This window comes from Myxocyprinus asiaticus, chromosome 3 (genome assembly GCF_019703515.2).
Source record: "Myxocyprinus asiaticus isolate MX2 ecotype Aquarium Trade chromosome 3, UBuf_Myxa_2, whole genome shotgun sequence".
Lineage (NCBI taxonomy): Eukaryota > Metazoa > Chordata > Actinopteri > Cypriniformes > Catostomidae > Myxocyprinus > Myxocyprinus asiaticus.
Window position 1 is genome coordinate 19823778 of NC_059346.1, and position 18153 is coordinate 19841930.

Sequence of the window (18153 nt, forward strand, 5' to 3'; positions counted from 1 at the left end):
TACCGTAATATTGTTTTTTTGGGGGGATTTTTCCCCTTTTTCACCCAATTTGGAATGCCCAGTTCCCAATGCGCTTTTAAGTCCTCGTGGTCACGTAGTGATTTGCCTCAGTCCAGGTGGCGGAGGACGAATCCCAGCTGCCTCCACGTCTGAGACCGTCAACCCGTGCTTCTTATCACGTGGCTTGTTGAGTGCATTGCCACGGAGACATAACGCGTGTGAAGGCTTCACGCCATCCACCGCGGCATCCACGCTCACCTCACCACACGCCCCACCGAGAACGAACCACATTATAGCAACCACGAGGAGGTTACCCCATGTGACTCTACCCTCCCTAGCAACCGGGCCAGTTTGGTTGCTTAGACCTGTCTGGAGTCACTCAGCATGCCCTGCGATTCGAACTAGCAAACTCCAGGGGTGGTAGCCAGCGTTTTTTACCACTGAGCTACCAAGGCTGTAATATTGCTTTAAAAGTATAATATTGTGCGTAATCTGAACTTTCTCACCCACTGTGCCGCTATTAAAAGGGCACGCATACGCTGACAGCCTCTGAAACGTACTAACACCTACCTGAAATAAACTAACTCTGGAACATAACCTACTCCGGAGCAGGTTATGTTCAGAGAGTAAGTTGCTATGGCTACTAACATACCCTGAAATTTCCCTCAGTTTTTGGAACAGAAAACTGATGTTATCCGCTTATTCTGAGTAAATTTACCCCGGGTAAGTCGCTTAACCTGCTTTCTGGAATACCCCTCTGGTTTTGGATTGTGATTTTGATTTGTTTGCTCATTGTTGGCACTACTACTTTATTTTGACCCTTGCTTGCCTCATTTTATGAATTTGGGAGTGTCAAGACCAAATTAATTTTTATGTTAATCAATGTAACCCCTGAATCATAAAATTGTATTAGAGACGATAATCAATATCCCATGTTCAGAGAGGCAAGCGTGAACATATATACATTTTTAAAAAGCAAATTATGATCACATGGACAAATATCTGTCAACGTAAACGTATTAATCCTCAAAGTATTTTGTCAACAAAGATCCATACACCGAATCGAGTATGCAAGTTCCATTATCTTCCCTGTATCCAGTTATTTTGTCGACTGTCGATTACTTACGCCTACAGTGTTCAGCAATGGCTGAAAGCACGGATGAAACAATAGCAGCATCCAAACAAGAGGAGGTTTACAACTATCGGGATAAGATTAAATGTTCCCCCGAGGAAGAGGCGAAATTAGAGAGAAAGCACTTCTGGAATGTCATTAACGCGTTTAAATATTACAGGTAAAAACTGATGGGTGGAGCACCAAAGTCCCAGGCAGCTTCTCCACACTACCTCAAACTGAGTCCATATTATTCGTTTGCTATGTAGATTATCTTTAATGGCATGTCTGTGTAGAATATTTAATTAACTCCAATGTTTGTAAAGTCGTAGATAAATAAAATATAGCAGATTTCGCTAAAACGTAAAATAACCACCTGATTTTTTATTTATTTTTAAATTTTTTTGTGTGGTTCCTTCAATATAAGTACACATATATTTGAAAAAAAAAAAAATTCCTATTTTTACTTTTATCTCACTATATATTTATTTACTTATTTACTTCACTTTTCCCAATTATGTTCAGGATTCACGTCCATGAACGAGTGAATCGAGCAGAGAGGCAGTTCCGATGCATTCCACATCACCACCAGCAGCTTTTGACAAGCTTCCTTCCCAACCTGACTAAGATCCGTAACTGTGTTGATCGCAACCAGGAGGTGCTACAGGCCATAGTGCACAACTGCATCCATATGTTTGAGAACATGGAATATGGAGAGGATGTAGGTGGAATGCCATGGCAGTAGGTCTTACAACTGACAATGCTGTGTTTTTACATTTGGTTGTTGTGATCACAGAAGTGTATGTGGCTTTTGTGTACTACTAGATGACAGTTGTTAATTTTTTAATTAGTTGCCCTAAGGCCTGTAACCCTTGATGTTTTTCCTGCTTTTCACCCTCAGGGTGACCCAAGGAAAGTACGGCCGTCCTCGACTTTTGACATGGACAAGCTGAAATCTACCATAAAGCAGTTTGTCCGTGACTGGAGCGAAGCAGGAAAGGTAGAAAGGGACAGCTGCTATAAACCTATTATAGAGGAGATTCAGAGACTATTTCCTCCTGACCAGTGGTAAATATACTTCGACGAACATGTCTTTGTTTTTCAATAAAGTTGTACACCGCTTCAACAATCAGTGGAAATGTGAAATACATGAACCTTTATATAACTTCTAGAACGTCAGAATTTAATGGGTGAAATATAAAATATACAAAGAATCTGTCTTGTTGAAGGTGCTGGCACAGTACAAACAAACACGTTGACACAAATACCTGCAAAAGTAACAGAATCAAATTTTTCTGTTTTTAAGTGGTGGTGGTGGCGGCGGCGTAGTGGGCTAAAGCACATAACTGGTAATCATGGGTAATCAATAACTGGTTTAATTCCCACAGCCATCACCATTGTGTCCTTGAGCAAGGCACTTAACTCCAGGTTGCTCCAGGGGGATTGTCCCTGTAATAAGTGCACTGTAAGTTGCTTTGGATAAAAGTGTCTGCCAAATGTAAATATATATATTTTTAAAACCTTACATTTTTTAGATTTAGAGCCTCACCACCCAATTTTGAGATAGTAAAATGTAACATTTCAGAGGACCAACAATGCGCACAAAAAAATCCTCTTTATTTTCACATGTGGTACAATTTTGTATATAAGGAAGCATCTCTTCCATTAAAGATTCAACTGTTAAAGGGATAGTTCACCCCAAAATGAAAATTCTCTCATCATTTAATCACCCTCATGCAATCCCAGATGTGTATGACTTACTTTCTTCTGCTGAACACAAATTAAGATTTTCAAAAGAATATCTCAGGTCTGTAGGTCCATACAATGCAAGTGAATGGTGATCAGAACTCCAAAAGTTCCAAACAGGAGATAAAGGCAGCATAAAAGTAGTCCATAAGACTCCAGTGGTTTAATCAATGTATTCTAAGCAATCCAGTTGATTTTGGGTGAGAACAGACGAAAATATAAAAAAAAAATTTCTCACTGTACATCTTGACAGCAGTCTCCTTGGCGATCATGATTTCAAGCACGTTTACATTTCCTATAGCGCTACTGAGCGATCTGCGCATGTGTCAAGCACTAGGAAGTGTAATCGAGCTTGAAATCATGATCATGCCTAGAGAATGCAATGACAAGATGTAAAGTGAAAAAGGAGTTACATTTTGCTCCGTTCCCACCCAAAACCAACTGGATCACTTCAGAAGACATTGATTAAACCACTGGAGTCTTATGGATTACATTTATGCTGATTTTATCTCCTTTTTGGAGTTCTGGTCACCATTAACTTGCATTGTATGGGCCTACAGAGCTGAGATATTCTTCTAAAACTTTGTGTTCAGCAGAAGGAAGAAAGTCATACACATGTGGGATGGCATGATGGTGAGTAAATGATGAGAGAATTTTCATTTTTGGGTGAATAATCCCTTTAATGCTTTAAGAAAATAAAAATATATATAATAATTTACTAGACTATTCTTTCACTGCTGTTTCACTTTCATCTCCGTTCTAGCCTGTACTTTTCTGAGCAATTTTTTGAATCTTGCTGCACTTCTCATGTTGCAGTCTCTAGGATGAATAGTTTATTTTGTTGTATTCCTCAATGGATGTAAAAAAGAAATTTAAAAAAAATTCCTCAAATGGGTTAGATTTATAATGATTTATGAATTTGAATGAAATAAGTTATGTGTCTTTTAATATTTCTCTCTACAGTGACATGTCCAAAGTCAGAGTGTTAGTGCCGGGGGCAGGTCTGGGTCGGCTGGCATGGGAAATTGCTTATCTGGGGTATTCGTGCCAGGGGAACGAGTGGAGCTTCTTCATGCTTTTCTCTTCTAATTTTGTTCTGAATAGGTACAACGGTCTCATTTTCACAGTTTAAATAGAATAACAAATCAGATAAAAATTTACATTGACCAGATGGGTAAAAAGTACTCAGAAATTATACTTAAGTGAAAGTATGGATACTGAGTGAAAATTTTACTCAATTAAAAGTCAAAGTATCTAGCAAAAATCATACTTGAAAGTACAAACGTTTTCACATTAAATTGTACTTAAGTTTTTAAAAAAGGAAAAAGTAACTTTTTTCCTTGCTAGAATGAAATCAAGAGGAGAGTGTGTGAGAGAGGATGTTGTTAAATTTAATTAGTTTGTTAAGTCGCATTTGAACTGTCTCTGACGACTGTCATATTTCTCCCCCAGTGGCATTCGCAACCTGGTCAAAGAATCATGTTACAATACCTTAATTTTTCCAAAATTATTTTTATGTGGCCTGTTGTATGTAACAGCAATTTCCAGATGGAAGAAACACTTGAAGCACTAAAACAACAATGACTTTTATCCCTTTCACTCAAATCATGAGTAAAATGGTAGATTATCAGTTAATAAACACTTATTTTTTGCTCTGTTCCTCACACAATGCTGTCTTATGACATCTAAACACTTTTACTCTAGCACATGGCTCATTTTAACGTTCGCATTACATAACTGCATTTACAAGCTTGTTAGAGTGTGATTAAATTGTGCAGTTGCTCCACTGATGATACAAAGGACAGGGGTACAAGTCCTGAAGAGTACGTGAGTCAACACGTGAGCGAAAGTGTCATTGAAGCACCACAAAATTACGTGGTTGCTTCAGAAATTGTGTTTTTCATCTCACATTTGCTTTTTCTGACACTATCGGTTAGGTTTAAGGTTTTCTCAGTAAAACATTAACATTAAAAACCTCATCTGTTTGGGAGAATATTTAACTCACTTTTAACTCCACAAAGTGGACATTTCACTTTGTAACTGACCTGAGACGTGTAATGAACCACATAATTTTATTTTGCAAAAATATTGCCACTGTCATGCACTGTTCATTGCATGGGAGGAAACCTTGCTGTTAAGCAGATGGATAAATTCAATAAAATTCATATTTACTCAGATTCCATTATTTGTATTATTTTTATCATTATCATTGCTGGTTTTATAGTTAATATTATAATTAATAGTTGCCTAACAACAACAACAACGATAATAGTTCAGTAAATAGGGAGTAGAAATTCAGATATGATTTCAATATGAAGGCAAGTGTAGAAATAAATTACATATACATATTTAATTACAAAAGCCTTTTATTTTTATATACAGTTGTGCTCAGAAGTTTGCATACCCTTGGAGAATTGGTAATATATGTACCATTTTTAAAGGAAACATGAGTGAGCAGGCAAAACACATTTCTTTTATTTCTTATGGGATTCATATTCAACTGTAGGTTATAACAGAATGGCACAATTATAAAACAAAACATGGCAAAAAATAAATAAATAAAATGAAATGACCCCTGTTCAAAACTCTGCATACCCTTAGTTCTTAATACTGTGTATTGCCTCCTTTAGCATCAATGACAGCTTGCAGTCTTTTGTAATAGTTGTCTATGAGGCCCCAAATTCTTGCAGGTGGTATAGTTGCCCATTCGTCTTGGCAAAATGCCTCCAGGTCATGCAAAGTCTTTGGTCGTCTTGCATGAACCACACGTTTGAGATCTCCCCAGAGTGGCTCGATGATATTAAGGTCAGGAGACTGTGATGGCCACTCCAGAACCTTCAACTTTTTCTGCTGTAACCACTGGAGGGTCAACTTGGCCTTGTGCTTAGGGTCATTGTCCTGCTGGAAAGTCCAAGAGCGTCCCATGCGCAGCTTTCGTGCAGAAGAATGCAAATTGTCTGCCAGTATTTTCTGATAACATGCTGCATTCATCTTGCAATCAATTTTCACAAGATTCCCTATGCATTTAGAGCTCACATACCCCCAAAACATCAGTGAGCCACCACCATGCTTCACAGTGGGGATGGTATTCTTTTCACTATAGGCCTTGTTGACCCCTCTCCAAACATAGCACTTATGGTTGTGACCATAAAGCTCTATTTTGGTCTCGTCACTACAAATTACAGTGTGCCAGAAGCTGTGAGGCGTGTCAAGGTGTTGTCGGGCATATTGTAACCGGGCTTTTTTGTGGCATTGGCGCAGTAAAGGCTTCTTTCTGGCAACTCGACCATGCAGCTCATTTTTGTTCAAGTATCGTTGTATTGTGCTCCTTGAAACAACCACACCGTCTTTTTCCAGAGCAGCCTGTATTTCTCCTGATGTTACTTGTGGGGGATGTTTTGTATCCCGAACAATTCTTCTGGCAGCTGTGGCTGAAATCTTTCTTGGTGTACTTGACCTTGGCTTGGTATCAAGAGATCCCCGAATTTTCCACTTCTTAATAAGTGATTGAACAGTACTGACTGGCATTTTCAAGGCTTTGGATATCTTTTTATATCCTTTTCCATCTTTATAAAGTTCCATTACCTTGTTACGCAGGTCTTTTGACAGTTCTTTTCTGCTCCCCATGGCTCAGTATCTAGCCTGCTCAGTGCATCCATGTGAGAGCTAACAAACTCATTGACTGTTTATACACAGGCACTAATTGCAATGTAAAAAGCCACAGGTGTGGGAAATTAACCTTTAATTGCCATTTAAACCCGTGTGTGTCACTTTGTGTGTCTGTAACAAGGCCAAACATTCAAGGGTATGTAAATTTTTGATCAGGGCCATTTGGGTGATTTCTGTTATCATTATGATTTAAAAAGGAGCCAGACAACTATGTGATAATAAATGGCTTCATATGATCACTACCCTTAAATAAAAGATCATTTTTGCATGATCAGTCATATTTTCAAAATCAATGCCAAAATTTCACAATTTCTGCCAGGGTATGCAGACTTTTGAGCACAACTGTATATTTGCAACGTGAGTGATCATTTTTGACTTCATAAATGTCCAATCTGTAGAAGTAGCAGGCATTAAGAATACAGTTTAGGACAACAAAAAAAAAAAACATCAGTGTTTCTCACATCATGCTCATAGTTTTGAATGAATACATCACATTCAGTCGGGCAGTCACATACGGTCTAGTCGCACAAATATTTCAACATATCCGAAGCTCAAATGAGATCTGAAATTCTGCTTCTGCAGATGGTCGGAACTCCACACAGGCGCCGTGCGACACTCCATTTGAAATGACTGACCTCTGGTCTGTCATGTGTAATTTATCGGATGCAGTGAAAAAATTCAGTCCAGTAGAAAATTATCTGCAAAAATGTAACGAGTACTTTTCAAGTTTAAATAAAATTTTAAGGAGTAAAAAGTACTATTTTTTTCTTTGGAAATGTAATTGAGTAAAGTACATATCCCAAAAAATAATACTTAAGTATTTCTTCTTAGTTACTTTACACCCCTGACATTGATGATTGCTACATTTAGTTTATATATATATATATATATATATATATATATATATATATATATATATATACTGTATATTGTATATATACTGTATAAATATATATATATATATATATATATATATATATATATACATACAGTACTGTGCAAAAGTCTCAGAGACATATGATGTTTCACAAAAACATTTTAAATGGTTCTTTATATCTTCAGCTTTAGTGTGTCACTAGGAAATATAACATTCCTTTTGCAAATAGAATAGTATAAAAGAACAGGGAGCCCTGCAACAGATTGCATGGCCCTCACAGAGACCCCACTGAGCATTGTCAGTCTGTGATTACAAGTAGAGACTGAAGCAACTGAGACAGACTAAATAGAAGAACTGTGGCGAATTCTCCAAGAAACTTGTAACATTCTATCTGCCAACAACAAAGAAAAACTGTGTCCAGGTGCACCTAGGAGAATTGGTGGTCTTTTGAGTGCAAAGGTGGTCACACCAAATATTGATGCAGCTTTTCTTTTTTTTTAATTATTATGTTTACTGGACTTTGTATGACGTTAATTGATCAATGAAAATTATATCTGGCTTTTTTTTTTTTTTTTTTATATATATATATACACAATGCAACATTTTTCACTAGTGCCTAAAACTCTTTTTACAGTATTGTATTTGTATATCTCAAAAAGAACAGCTGTGGTAATAGTCTCCAAAAAAGTTTTTTTTTTTTTTGGGAACTGCCTCGTATTAAGTTGTGTAACTGTAAGTAGTTGGACTGAAGACGATGCAAGTTGGAAGCTAACTAACATTTTGTCTTTCAGGTGTTATAGGGAGAATTCTTTGACTGTGTATCCCTGGATTCACCAGTTCAGTAATAACAAAATGTCCTCAGATCAGACAAGACCTGTGACTTTTCCAGATGTCAACCCCCAGAGTCTCCCAGAAGACTCAGACTTCTCTATGGTTGCTGGAGACTTCCAGGAAGTATACACTGATCCAAGTGAGTTCTTTTTTTTATTAACACAAAAAAGCAGTAATTGTATATTGCACTCAACAGGAGGACAGTGGAATTTTGAATATTTTAGAGAAATCTGTTTTGTACTTTTTCAAAAAGACATTTAACCTTTCAAACTTTAACTTTTCAAACAAAATTTTTTTCAAACACAAAAAGTCTTGGTCTCCCATACAGATATTTGGGATTGTGTTGCTACTTGTTTCTTCATTGACACCGCCCACAACGTTCTTGATTACATTGAAACCATCTGGAATATTCTAAAACCTGGTGGTGTCTGGATAAATTTGGGTAAGTTCCAAAATCTTAATAATATATTTAAGCAAACTTGATCTAATGTATCTTAACATAAAGATTATATGTACAGTTGAAGTCAGAAGTTTACATACACTTAGGTTGAAGTCATTAAAACTCATTTTTTAACCACTCCACAGATTTCATATGGGCAAACTATAGTTTTAGCAAGTCATTTAGGACATCTACTTTGTGCATGACACAAGTATTTTTTCCAACAATTGTTTACAGACAGATTGTTTCACTTTTAATTGACTATATCACAATTCCAGTGGGTTGGAAATGTACATACACTAAGTTAACTGTGCCTTTAAGTGTCTTGGAAAAATCCAGAAAATCAAGCCCAATTTAGCTTCTGATAGGCTAATTGGAGTCAATTGGAGGTGTACCTGTGGATGTATTTTAAGGCTTACCTTCAAACTCAGTGCTTCTTTGCTTGACATCATGGGAAAATCAAAAGAAATCAGCCAAGGCCGCAAAAAAAAAAAAAAAAAAAATTCAGCAAAAATCTTCTGGACCTCCACATGTCTGGTTCATCCTCGGGAGCAATTTCCAAATGCCTGAAGGTACCACATTTATCTGTTCAAACAATAGTACACAAGTATAAACACCATGGGACCACGCACCCTCAGGAAGGAGACGCATTCTGTCTTCTTGAGATTAATTTGGTGCGAAAAGTGCAAATCAATCCCAGAACAACAGCAAAGGACCCTGTGAAGATGCTGGAGGAAACAGGTAGACATGTATTTATATCCACAGTAAAACAAGTCAACATAACCTGAAAGGCTGCTCAGCAAGGAAGAAGCCACTCCTCCAAAACCACCATAAAAAGCTAGTCTACAGTTTACAAATGCACATGGGGACAAAGATCTTACTTTTTGGAGAAATGTCCTCTGGTCTGATGAAACAAAATTTGAACTGTTTGGCCATAATAACCATCGTTATGTTTAGAGGAAAAAGGGTAAGGCTTGCAAGCCGAAGAACACCATCCCAACCGTGAAGCATGGGGGTGGCAGCATCATGTTGTGGGGGTGCTTTGCTGCAGGAGGGACTGGTGTACTTCACAAAATAGATGGCATCATGAGGAAGGAAAATTATGTGGATATATTGAAGTAACATCTCAAGACATCAGCCAGGAAGTTAAAGCTCTGTCTCAAATAGGCCTTCCAAATGGACAATGACCCCAAGCATACCTCCAAATTTGTGGCAAAATGGATTAAGGACAACAAAGTCAAGGTATTGGAGTGGCCATTACTAAGTCCTGACCTCAATCCGATAGACAATTTGTGGGCAGAACTGAAAAAGCGTGTGTGAGCAAGGAGGCCTCACAAGCCTCACCCTTTTTCCTCCAAACATAACGATGGTCATTATGGCCAAACAGTTCAATTTTTATTCCATCAGACCAGAGGACATTTCTCCAAAAAGTAAGATCTTTGTCCCCATGTGCATTTGCAAACTGTAGACTAGCTTTTTTATGGTGGTTTTGGAGGAGTGGCTTCTTCCTTGCTGAGCAGCCTTTCAGGTTATGTTGACTTGTTTTACTGTGGATATAGATACATGTCTACCTGTTTCCTCCAGCATCTTCACAAGGTTCTTTGCTGTTGTTCTGGGATTGATTTGCACTTTTTGCACCAAACTACATTCACCTCTAGGAGACAGAATGCGTTATGATGGCTGCGTGGTCCCATGGTGTTTATACATGCATACTATTGTTTGTACAGATGAATGTGGTATCTTCAAGCATTTGGAAATTGCTCCCAAGGATGAACCAGACTTGTGGAGGTCCACAATATTTTTTCTGGGGTTGATTTTCCCATGATGTCAAGCAAAGAGGCACAGTTTGAAGGTAGGCCTTAAAATACATCCACAGGTTCAATTCAATACACCTCCTATCAGAAGCTAATTGCCTAAAGGAATTTTCCAAGATGCTTAAAGGCACAGTTAACTTAGTGTATGTAAACTTCTGACCCACTGAAATTGTGATAGTCAATTAAAAGTGAAACAATCTGTCTGTAAGCAATTTTTGAAAAATGACACGTGTCATGCACAAAGTAGATGTCCTAAAAGACTTGCCAAAACTATAGTTTGCTAATATGAAATCTGTGGAGTGGTTAAAAAGTTTTAATGACTTCAACCTAAGTGTATTTAAACTTCTGACTTCCACTGTATATCATAAGAGCAGCTCAAAACACAGTTGTGGTTTCAACTTTTTCATCATATGCCCTTGTTCTCAAAGGTCCACTTCTGTACCACTATGAGAATATGGCCAATGAATTGTCCATTGAGCTGAGCTATGAAGACATAAAGGCTGTCATTTTAAAATATGGATTCATCATGGAGGTAGGCCATTAAAACCAACTTGCACTATTATGCATTCATTAATCATTGTTCATCCCCAGTCTTTACCAGTCCATTTAATATTAATACATTTAAAATACAATGTTAGAAAAAAAAAAATCATTATTGAATATCTTTTTTCTTTTTGTCTGTTTTTAATTCCACAGTCAGAGAAAGATTCTGTTCCCAGCACATACACGGAAAATGATCTCTCCATGCTCAAATATCTTTATGACAGTGTCTTTTTCATTGTACGGAAGCCTGCAGATCAGTTGATCAATGGAGACCAGAAACCTAAAGATGACCAGAATTCTTTACAGTCAGGAAACAAAGAGGAAAATACATCATGACGCTGAGAAGACAGGACATTTATCTGGATAAATTGCAGTAAAATGGCTGCAAAAATAAACCCAATACATTTAAATCATGAATGCCAGCATTATAGCAAATACCTGGTAATTGGAGAGCAAGACTGGAGTTTTATTATATGCTGAGTTATTGCAGACATTTACCAAAATATGTGAATGTCATGTTTTGGTGCCTCACTTTACATTCACATTCTCAGGTTTTGGGTGCTGCTTCACATCTTACAAATGACACTTCTTACACAGTGTATAAACACATACATTTCAGTGATTTTCTTTCACTTGTTTACATTTTTGCTGTTTTCTTTGCCTAGACAAGAGAGTTATTATTACTCTTCAGATCCTGCTGCCAACTACTTTTCAAAATGACTCCAACCTCTCAAAGGGACTTTGCTTGCCATTAGAATTGTAACAATTGGCAGCACTGAAATAAAAGTTGTTTTAAACTTTACACATTTTAATTAGATTATATTATGTACATATTTTGTAATAAAATTGTTTTACCAACACAGGGAAAACTGAACATTATTTTATAAACTTGACTGTCTTTTTTTCTTTTTTTTTTTTTTAAGAAGAAGTAGAAGGAAAAAAAAAGACCACGGCTTGGTTTCTTTACCAACCTTGGTCCGCATCAACTCTTCGCATCCAGGCGTTTTTATTATCATTATTAGTATATTATTATTTATAATCACTGTTTACCGATATGAACAAACAGGACGGTGTTTTGTTCTTCGACCATTTTGGCCACAGAGGGCGCTATATTTTAAACGCGTTTCAAGAACGTTTCAACCCCCAATGACGACGCACAACTGTCGCACCAGATGCAGAGATAAACCTTGGTCGCACAAATGACCAAACGAAGAGCAGAAAACATTTTGCCCCCTGAAATTCCTCATAAAGTATGTTTTCGTTCCCTTTCCAGCATCGACAATGCGGTCGGAGGAGTGAATATGGTTCGAAACGCAAATGCATCATTTTTATCATTCATTGGACAGCGGAGCAGAAAAAGGCCACACTTTACCGAGGACCAAGACTCACTGGATACAGATAACTTGCCGAGAAAAGTGCCTGCAAACACAGTTAATACAGTGCTGGCAGATGAGAACACATCCAAGTCTAGAACATTCGAGCATCCTGGCCGAGCTGTCGCGCGGCAGTCATTATGCGCGCTGGATGTCGAGTCTAATAAAAAGCCAGAGGAAAAGAATAAACACACTGCAGTAGACAAGGTAAAGTTCTACCTTGAACAACACCTGAAATCAAGCGAATGTTACAAACACGTGTCGTGTATGAATGTGGGGTCACTTAATAATACGCAAGGGTTGTAGATGAACACATGGGGGCGTTACAGGATAATATTACCAGTGACTTCATATTTAAAAGGGATTTATTGAGCAAATGAGATGTTGGTTTTGGTGGTAGCTTCTTTTGTTTCCTCATGATTTTATTGCATGTTATTGCTTAAGCCTGTTGAACTGTATCCTTATTTACCAAAGTTTTTTGTTGTTGTGAACACTTTGGATCCATGTCATCATTTTTTTGTATCCCACTAGGTAATGCGCACAGATGAGGACCTCTCTGCTTTCAATTCCTTCCAGTTCTGGCGGGTTCCACTACCTGAGCTGGATCTTTCTGTCCTGGAGACTGAATCCTCAGATGGGCCCAATGCAACCTTTTCTGCCAAAGCCTTGGAAGCGATGGAAACCTGAGAAGATTGCCAATGCACAATAACTTGTTTATTCATGATCAGATGTTGTGTAGGTGTTATGACCTGACCTTGCTTGACGTGCACAATCATTGGCTTTTGATTAGGTGATTAAACCCAAGTCTGCACTGGATATGTGTCTGTGCACAAAGCCTTCTACTGTGTACTGTGTGGAGACTTCCAGCAGAAGGATTCATTTTAAAACATGGGAACACACAAAGGCCACATATTTCACTCTCACAGATTTCAAGTGTTAAGAAGTGTGAAAGCATGTAGTAATTGTGCATATTGGTCTGATCATGTTTTTATTTTGTCAGTAGCTCTGTAAGCAGGTGTATGAGGAGTTTTTTTTTATTTTTTATTTTTTTATTACACAAAGCCTTTAGTAGCTTGGACTAGGCTGGCTTTCTCTGGGTAAGCATGGTCTTGTTTATGGTGTTCAGTAGGTATAAGCCACTTATTTCTTCACGGTTAAAAATATTTTTTGGTTATAAACTTTAGAGCTTTGCTCCTTTTCTCTGAGCAACGGTTACAGTTTGTAAAACAAGCAGCTACAATTTGTAAAATGGATATTTGTGGGTTTTTGTGTCTGTGGGCTTCAGAACTTTGGGGGAACCAGTGTATGTTGTAGTTTTTCGAAACTGCACGCTGATGTTTTTGAAATTGCTGAGGATCAATAAAAATGTGTTTTATTGTTTTTTGTTTTTTTATATGATATTTGCTTGCATTGTCTTTTTATGGCTTTGCTACACAGGTGATAACCTTATTTTGACTACTTTTTTCAATTAAAGCTTTTAAAAAAAAGCATGTTTCTTTGCCAACATCATATAGCATATAAGTCTTTTTAACTGCTGCACCATTCTATTCCATGATTTTGGATTACATTATTTATGGTTGAACTACGGTCCATTGAGTTGTCTGGGATGGTTTTTGCTATTCCATCAAAAGGAAGTGGAACATACCTGTTTCCACACTATTGTCAGGTGCTCAAGACCTTTGATCTAGAATGAAAACTGAGGGCAATCTGCCTTTATCAGGGAATTGCATCACTGGTGATAAGCTTCAGATACAGATCTATTCATCTGATAAAATAAGCATTCAAGTACAACGTTTAGTCATATTTTGATACTTATCCTATACTAAATAACTGAGTGCACAAGGTTATGTGGACATATCAAGATAATCACTGACTAATGTAATCTGTGTAAATGATGCAGCTGTCTAGAGTTTTATTTTTATTTCTTAAGATTCTTCTGGCTGAAAGTAATGAATAATATGACTGGATGTTAGTTATTAAAAAAGATCATCCATGCAATAGACATAGGAGAAGTGCTTTAACCTCAAGTACAATACAGAAGAAGAAAAAAATAGGGAGAAATTTTCAATCTGGATACAATTTTAAGCCCACTGTTAGAAGTTATCACCCAGACACATTGGAACTGCCATCGGTCTGCTCGTGTACCTACTGTATTTTCATTAAGCTCTACTTAACTGCCTTGAACAGCCTGCGCGTATTTAGTTAGTCATTGGCGACCACGTTATTTTCCGTTTTCGCTCGGTTGCCAATGAAACAAATGTGCAAAACATCATAAAACATGTTAAGTATAAGAAAGAAAGAAAAAAGTCATTTCGATCTTATCTCAAAACATTACTAAAGCAATACAGGAAGAAAAACGCAGATTTATTTGTTATGCAACTTCTATTTGTTTCTCTTGAGTAGGCATGACCTTTCCAGAACAAAACAAAACTCTGCAGTTAAAGTTCCTGTGGCGTGTCCACACTCAACACTTTGCAACCTTTGCTAAAGACCACCCACTTCCTAGCCGATTGCATCTCCTCAATAATGAGCGAAGCTATTACACGAATTATGAATACGCTAAGTTTATGGAAAGCATGACTGGGAAAACGAGGCTGTTGTCATTACACAGGTAAATAGAGAACATAGCAGAATAATAGCGTATGCTGTCTCACTTAATTATTGCCTTTATGTATGAAACGAAATGTTATATCAACAGGGTTTTCTCTAATGCATGTTAAAACTTGCGTTTCAGTCTGAGTTATATCATCCCCATTCCACATAGTCTTGCACGTATAGGCTGTTTGCAACCTCTTCGCCAAATGCATTCTATTGCTGGAGCGATATGTTCATATAGTAGGTCTATTCAGATGGTTGCGGGATGTCAACCTATGATTCAGCCACTGTTTTTGTAAGGACACCCTCCACCCGTTTTCGGCCAGATAGCGGTATTTGAAGTTGGGAATTTGTGTTTCTCATCAGAGTCCCATAATTTTACCCAATAAAAGGAATGTATATACTTAGTTTCCCACCCCACGCGAATGCATTGTTTGTTTGTTTTTTTGGCAAAGGTCTGCAATGGAATGACTGAAAATATTTTGGACTGACTCACTCAACTGATGGCGTGACAGAGATTTTAAGAAAAGAAAATGGTATGTTGTCGAATTATCTACCACTTTTTCTCATCTAGTTTATGGTTAACTTCCAATGTAGTTATACGAATGGCTTAGTATTGTGGTTTTTGGTTTATACAACGGATCTACCTGCAGTCTAGAAAGACTTGGATTCAGGCCACCTTTTACAAGAGAGAGTGTGTCAAATTTCTGCCAGCCTCACGTGATCATCACAGGTGTGCTTCAAAAACGTTATTATATTTCTACACTGCAATAGCCTAGTAATGTGTCTATTCATGATACATGTTATAAAATACACATGCATGGATGAACATGGCAGTTTTTTTACTGTTTTGCAGGTGTTACCCAGTGTGCCAAGTATGCCAAAGCTTAGTAAGGTATTATTTATGTTTTCCATCAGTACATACTGTGCGTATGTCCACAAATATGTATTTCTTTATTTAATAGTATATTTCTATTTAATTTTTTCTAATGCCTAAAAGCTCTGTTTTGACTATAAATAGCTTTAAAATCTCATAATCCCCGTTCTTCTCTCATTTGGCTTGGCTCTTCTCACCTCTCCTTACTCAGATGTTGTTGTGGGAGGCTGATTGGGGAGCATGTGGGTCCCTACTCAGGCCTCCTGGGTCATGGCCCTGGCGCCTCTGGTGAGGAGGAGTGGTCAGTGGCGCGACACACCAGTGTCAGCCCAACTGATGCTTTCGGATCACTGGACTTCCAGGGCAGCACAAAGCGTACGTGCCGTGCCAAGGTTGGTGTACACAAAGTCTAAGAATGTTTGGAGATGTGTGAATTTTTTTGCCTATGCACAGTGCATACAGTATGTAATATACTGTAGCAGTGGTTTTACTTGGTCACAGATTTTAAATTGGATATCTAGTTGTGAACAAACACAGTACCAAAAAGATTAAAAGTAAACAAAATTGGGGGCCTGGGTAGTTCAGCGAGTAAAGACACTGACTACCACACCTGGAGTCGCAAGTTCGAATCCAGGGCGTGCTGAGTGACTGCAGTCAGGCTTCCTAAGCAACCAATTGGCCAGGTTGCTAGGGTGGGTAGAGTCATGCTGGGTTAACCTCCTCGTGGTCGCTATAATGTGGTTTTCGCTCTCCGTGGGGCGTGTGGTGAGTTGTGCATGGATGCCGCAGAGAATAGCGTGACGCCTCCACACACACTACGCTCAACAAGCCACATGATATCATGTGCGGATTGACATTCTCAGCCACGGAGGCAACTGAGATTCATCCTCTGCCACCCGGATTGAGGCCAGTCACTATGCCACTATGAGGATTAGAGCGCATTGGGAATTGGGCATTCCAAATTGGGGAGAAAAGTGGAGAGAGAAAAAAAAAGTAAACTAAATTGTCCTGTAGATAAAACATTGAAATGCTTTAATATTACTAATATGAACATAATATTAAATAAAATTATTGCTGCAAGTGAACCCATATTTAATGTAGTCAATAAATATGGGTCATTTTCTTTTACCTTGCATACTCATAGCTTTGTTCATGGTTTTTAGTTAGCTTCTACCAAGAGTTTAATTGGACACGCAGCCTTTGACATCTACAGTAAAAGAGTGGGAAGCCTTCTCTGCCTCCTTTTTAAAGTTTATTAGCTTATTAAGCATATTAATTTTGCTATCCTAACTATGGATAATTATATAGTTACACTGAATGATTTGCAGTTAGCATTGTTTTTTCCCTGCTGTCTGCGACCCTATCAGAGCAGACCTACAGCTCTCCAATTGAGAACCATCGTAATGTAGAATGTATAGCACCAAGGGCAAACCCATTGTGTTTTCCTTCATATGAGGTAGTCATTAGCCAGCTCTGCAGTTTGTTGTAAAATGCTCTTCTCTCTGTAGTATGTGCGCCTTTCCTGTGACACATCACCAGAGCACCTTCTCCAGCTGATGCTGAGAGAATGGCTCATGGAAATGCCAAAGTTGGTGATCTCAGTGCACGGAGGGACAGATAACTTCCCCCTGTTTCCGCGGGTGTGCCAGGCCTTCAGCACAGGGCTCATCACAGCTGCAGAGAGCACCGGAGCATGGATACTGACTGATGGGATAAATACAGGTTTGTAGTTATGGGTGTACATGGGTGTTTGTGGAATGCAGTTTAAGGGATGGTACACCCAAAATGTACAAATCTGTAATAATTTACTCACCCTCATACAGGTCCAAACCCTTATGATTTTCCTTCATCCATGGAACACAAAAGGAGATGTTAGGCTTAATATTACTTTTATTGTATGGAAAAAAGATGAAAGTCCTTTTGTACTGACCTTATACTCTATGGACCAGCCGGCGAACTAAGTATACACTGAGTTCCCAGATACGTAAGTCAGGCATATAGGGAAAAATTTGAAAGCTTAGAATCTGAACTTTTCATAGAACACCATCATTTTTGCATTTATGTCACATAAAATAAGGGCTGAAAACATCCACGTCGCAAATAAGTGCCACCTAGAGGTAATGTGGTAGAAATATTAATATGAATATAAAAGTCTTTCACTTTCACATAGTACTTAAAAGGACAAGTCGTATATCAAATGAAAGCTCTCATTCGTGACTTTACAATTTTCCCTAACACCACAGTTTGAAAGATTTTCAAAAGAATTACAAAGTGAAAG

At 38.0% G+C, this 18153-nt stretch overlaps 3 protein-coding genes across 3 annotated transcripts in view; all 3 read left to right on the forward strand.

Annotated features, from left to right (window-relative positions):
* Positions 1-1141: 1141 nt before the first annotated feature.
* LOC127428600 (carnosine N-methyltransferase-like) lies at positions 1142-11909 on the forward strand. The gene is made up of 8 exons (XM_051677040.1): positions 1142-1292; positions 1637-1832; positions 2013-2179; positions 3821-3961; positions 8195-8373; positions 8563-8676; positions 10916-11019; positions 11184-11909. Exons 1-8 carry the CDS (start codon positions 1144-1146, stop codon positions 11364-11366), a joined length of 1233 nt encoding a protein of 410 aa, XP_051533000.1. The 5' UTR covers positions 1142-1143; the 3' UTR covers positions 11367-11909.
* A 254-nt stretch (positions 11910-12163) lies between these two features.
* Positions 12164-13876, forward strand: wu:fa19b12 (uncharacterized protein LOC560551 homolog). Its single transcript, XM_051668573.1, has 2 exons — positions 12164-12610; positions 12935-13876. Exons 1-2 carry the CDS (start codon positions 12230-12232, stop codon positions 13088-13090), a joined length of 537 nt encoding a protein of 178 aa, XP_051524533.1. The 5' UTR covers positions 12164-12229; the 3' UTR covers positions 13091-13876.
* Positions 13877-14922: 1046 nt separating this feature from the next.
* Positions 14923-18153, forward strand: part of trpm6 (transient receptor potential cation channel, subfamily M, member 6) — a 43500-nt gene continuing 40269 nt past the window's right edge. Inside the window, exons 1-6 of the mRNA XM_051673514.1 lie at positions 14923-15014; positions 15454-15534; positions 15652-15731; positions 15855-15893; positions 16087-16267; positions 17384-17597. Of these exons, the coding sequence (XP_051529474.1) occupies positions 15532-15534; positions 15652-15731; positions 15855-15893; positions 16087-16267; positions 17384-17597 (517 nt within the window). The 5' untranslated portion in view covers positions 14923-15014; positions 15454-15531. The remainder of the gene's footprint in view (positions 15015-15453; positions 15535-15651; positions 15732-15854; positions 15894-16086; positions 16268-17383; positions 17598-18153) is intronic.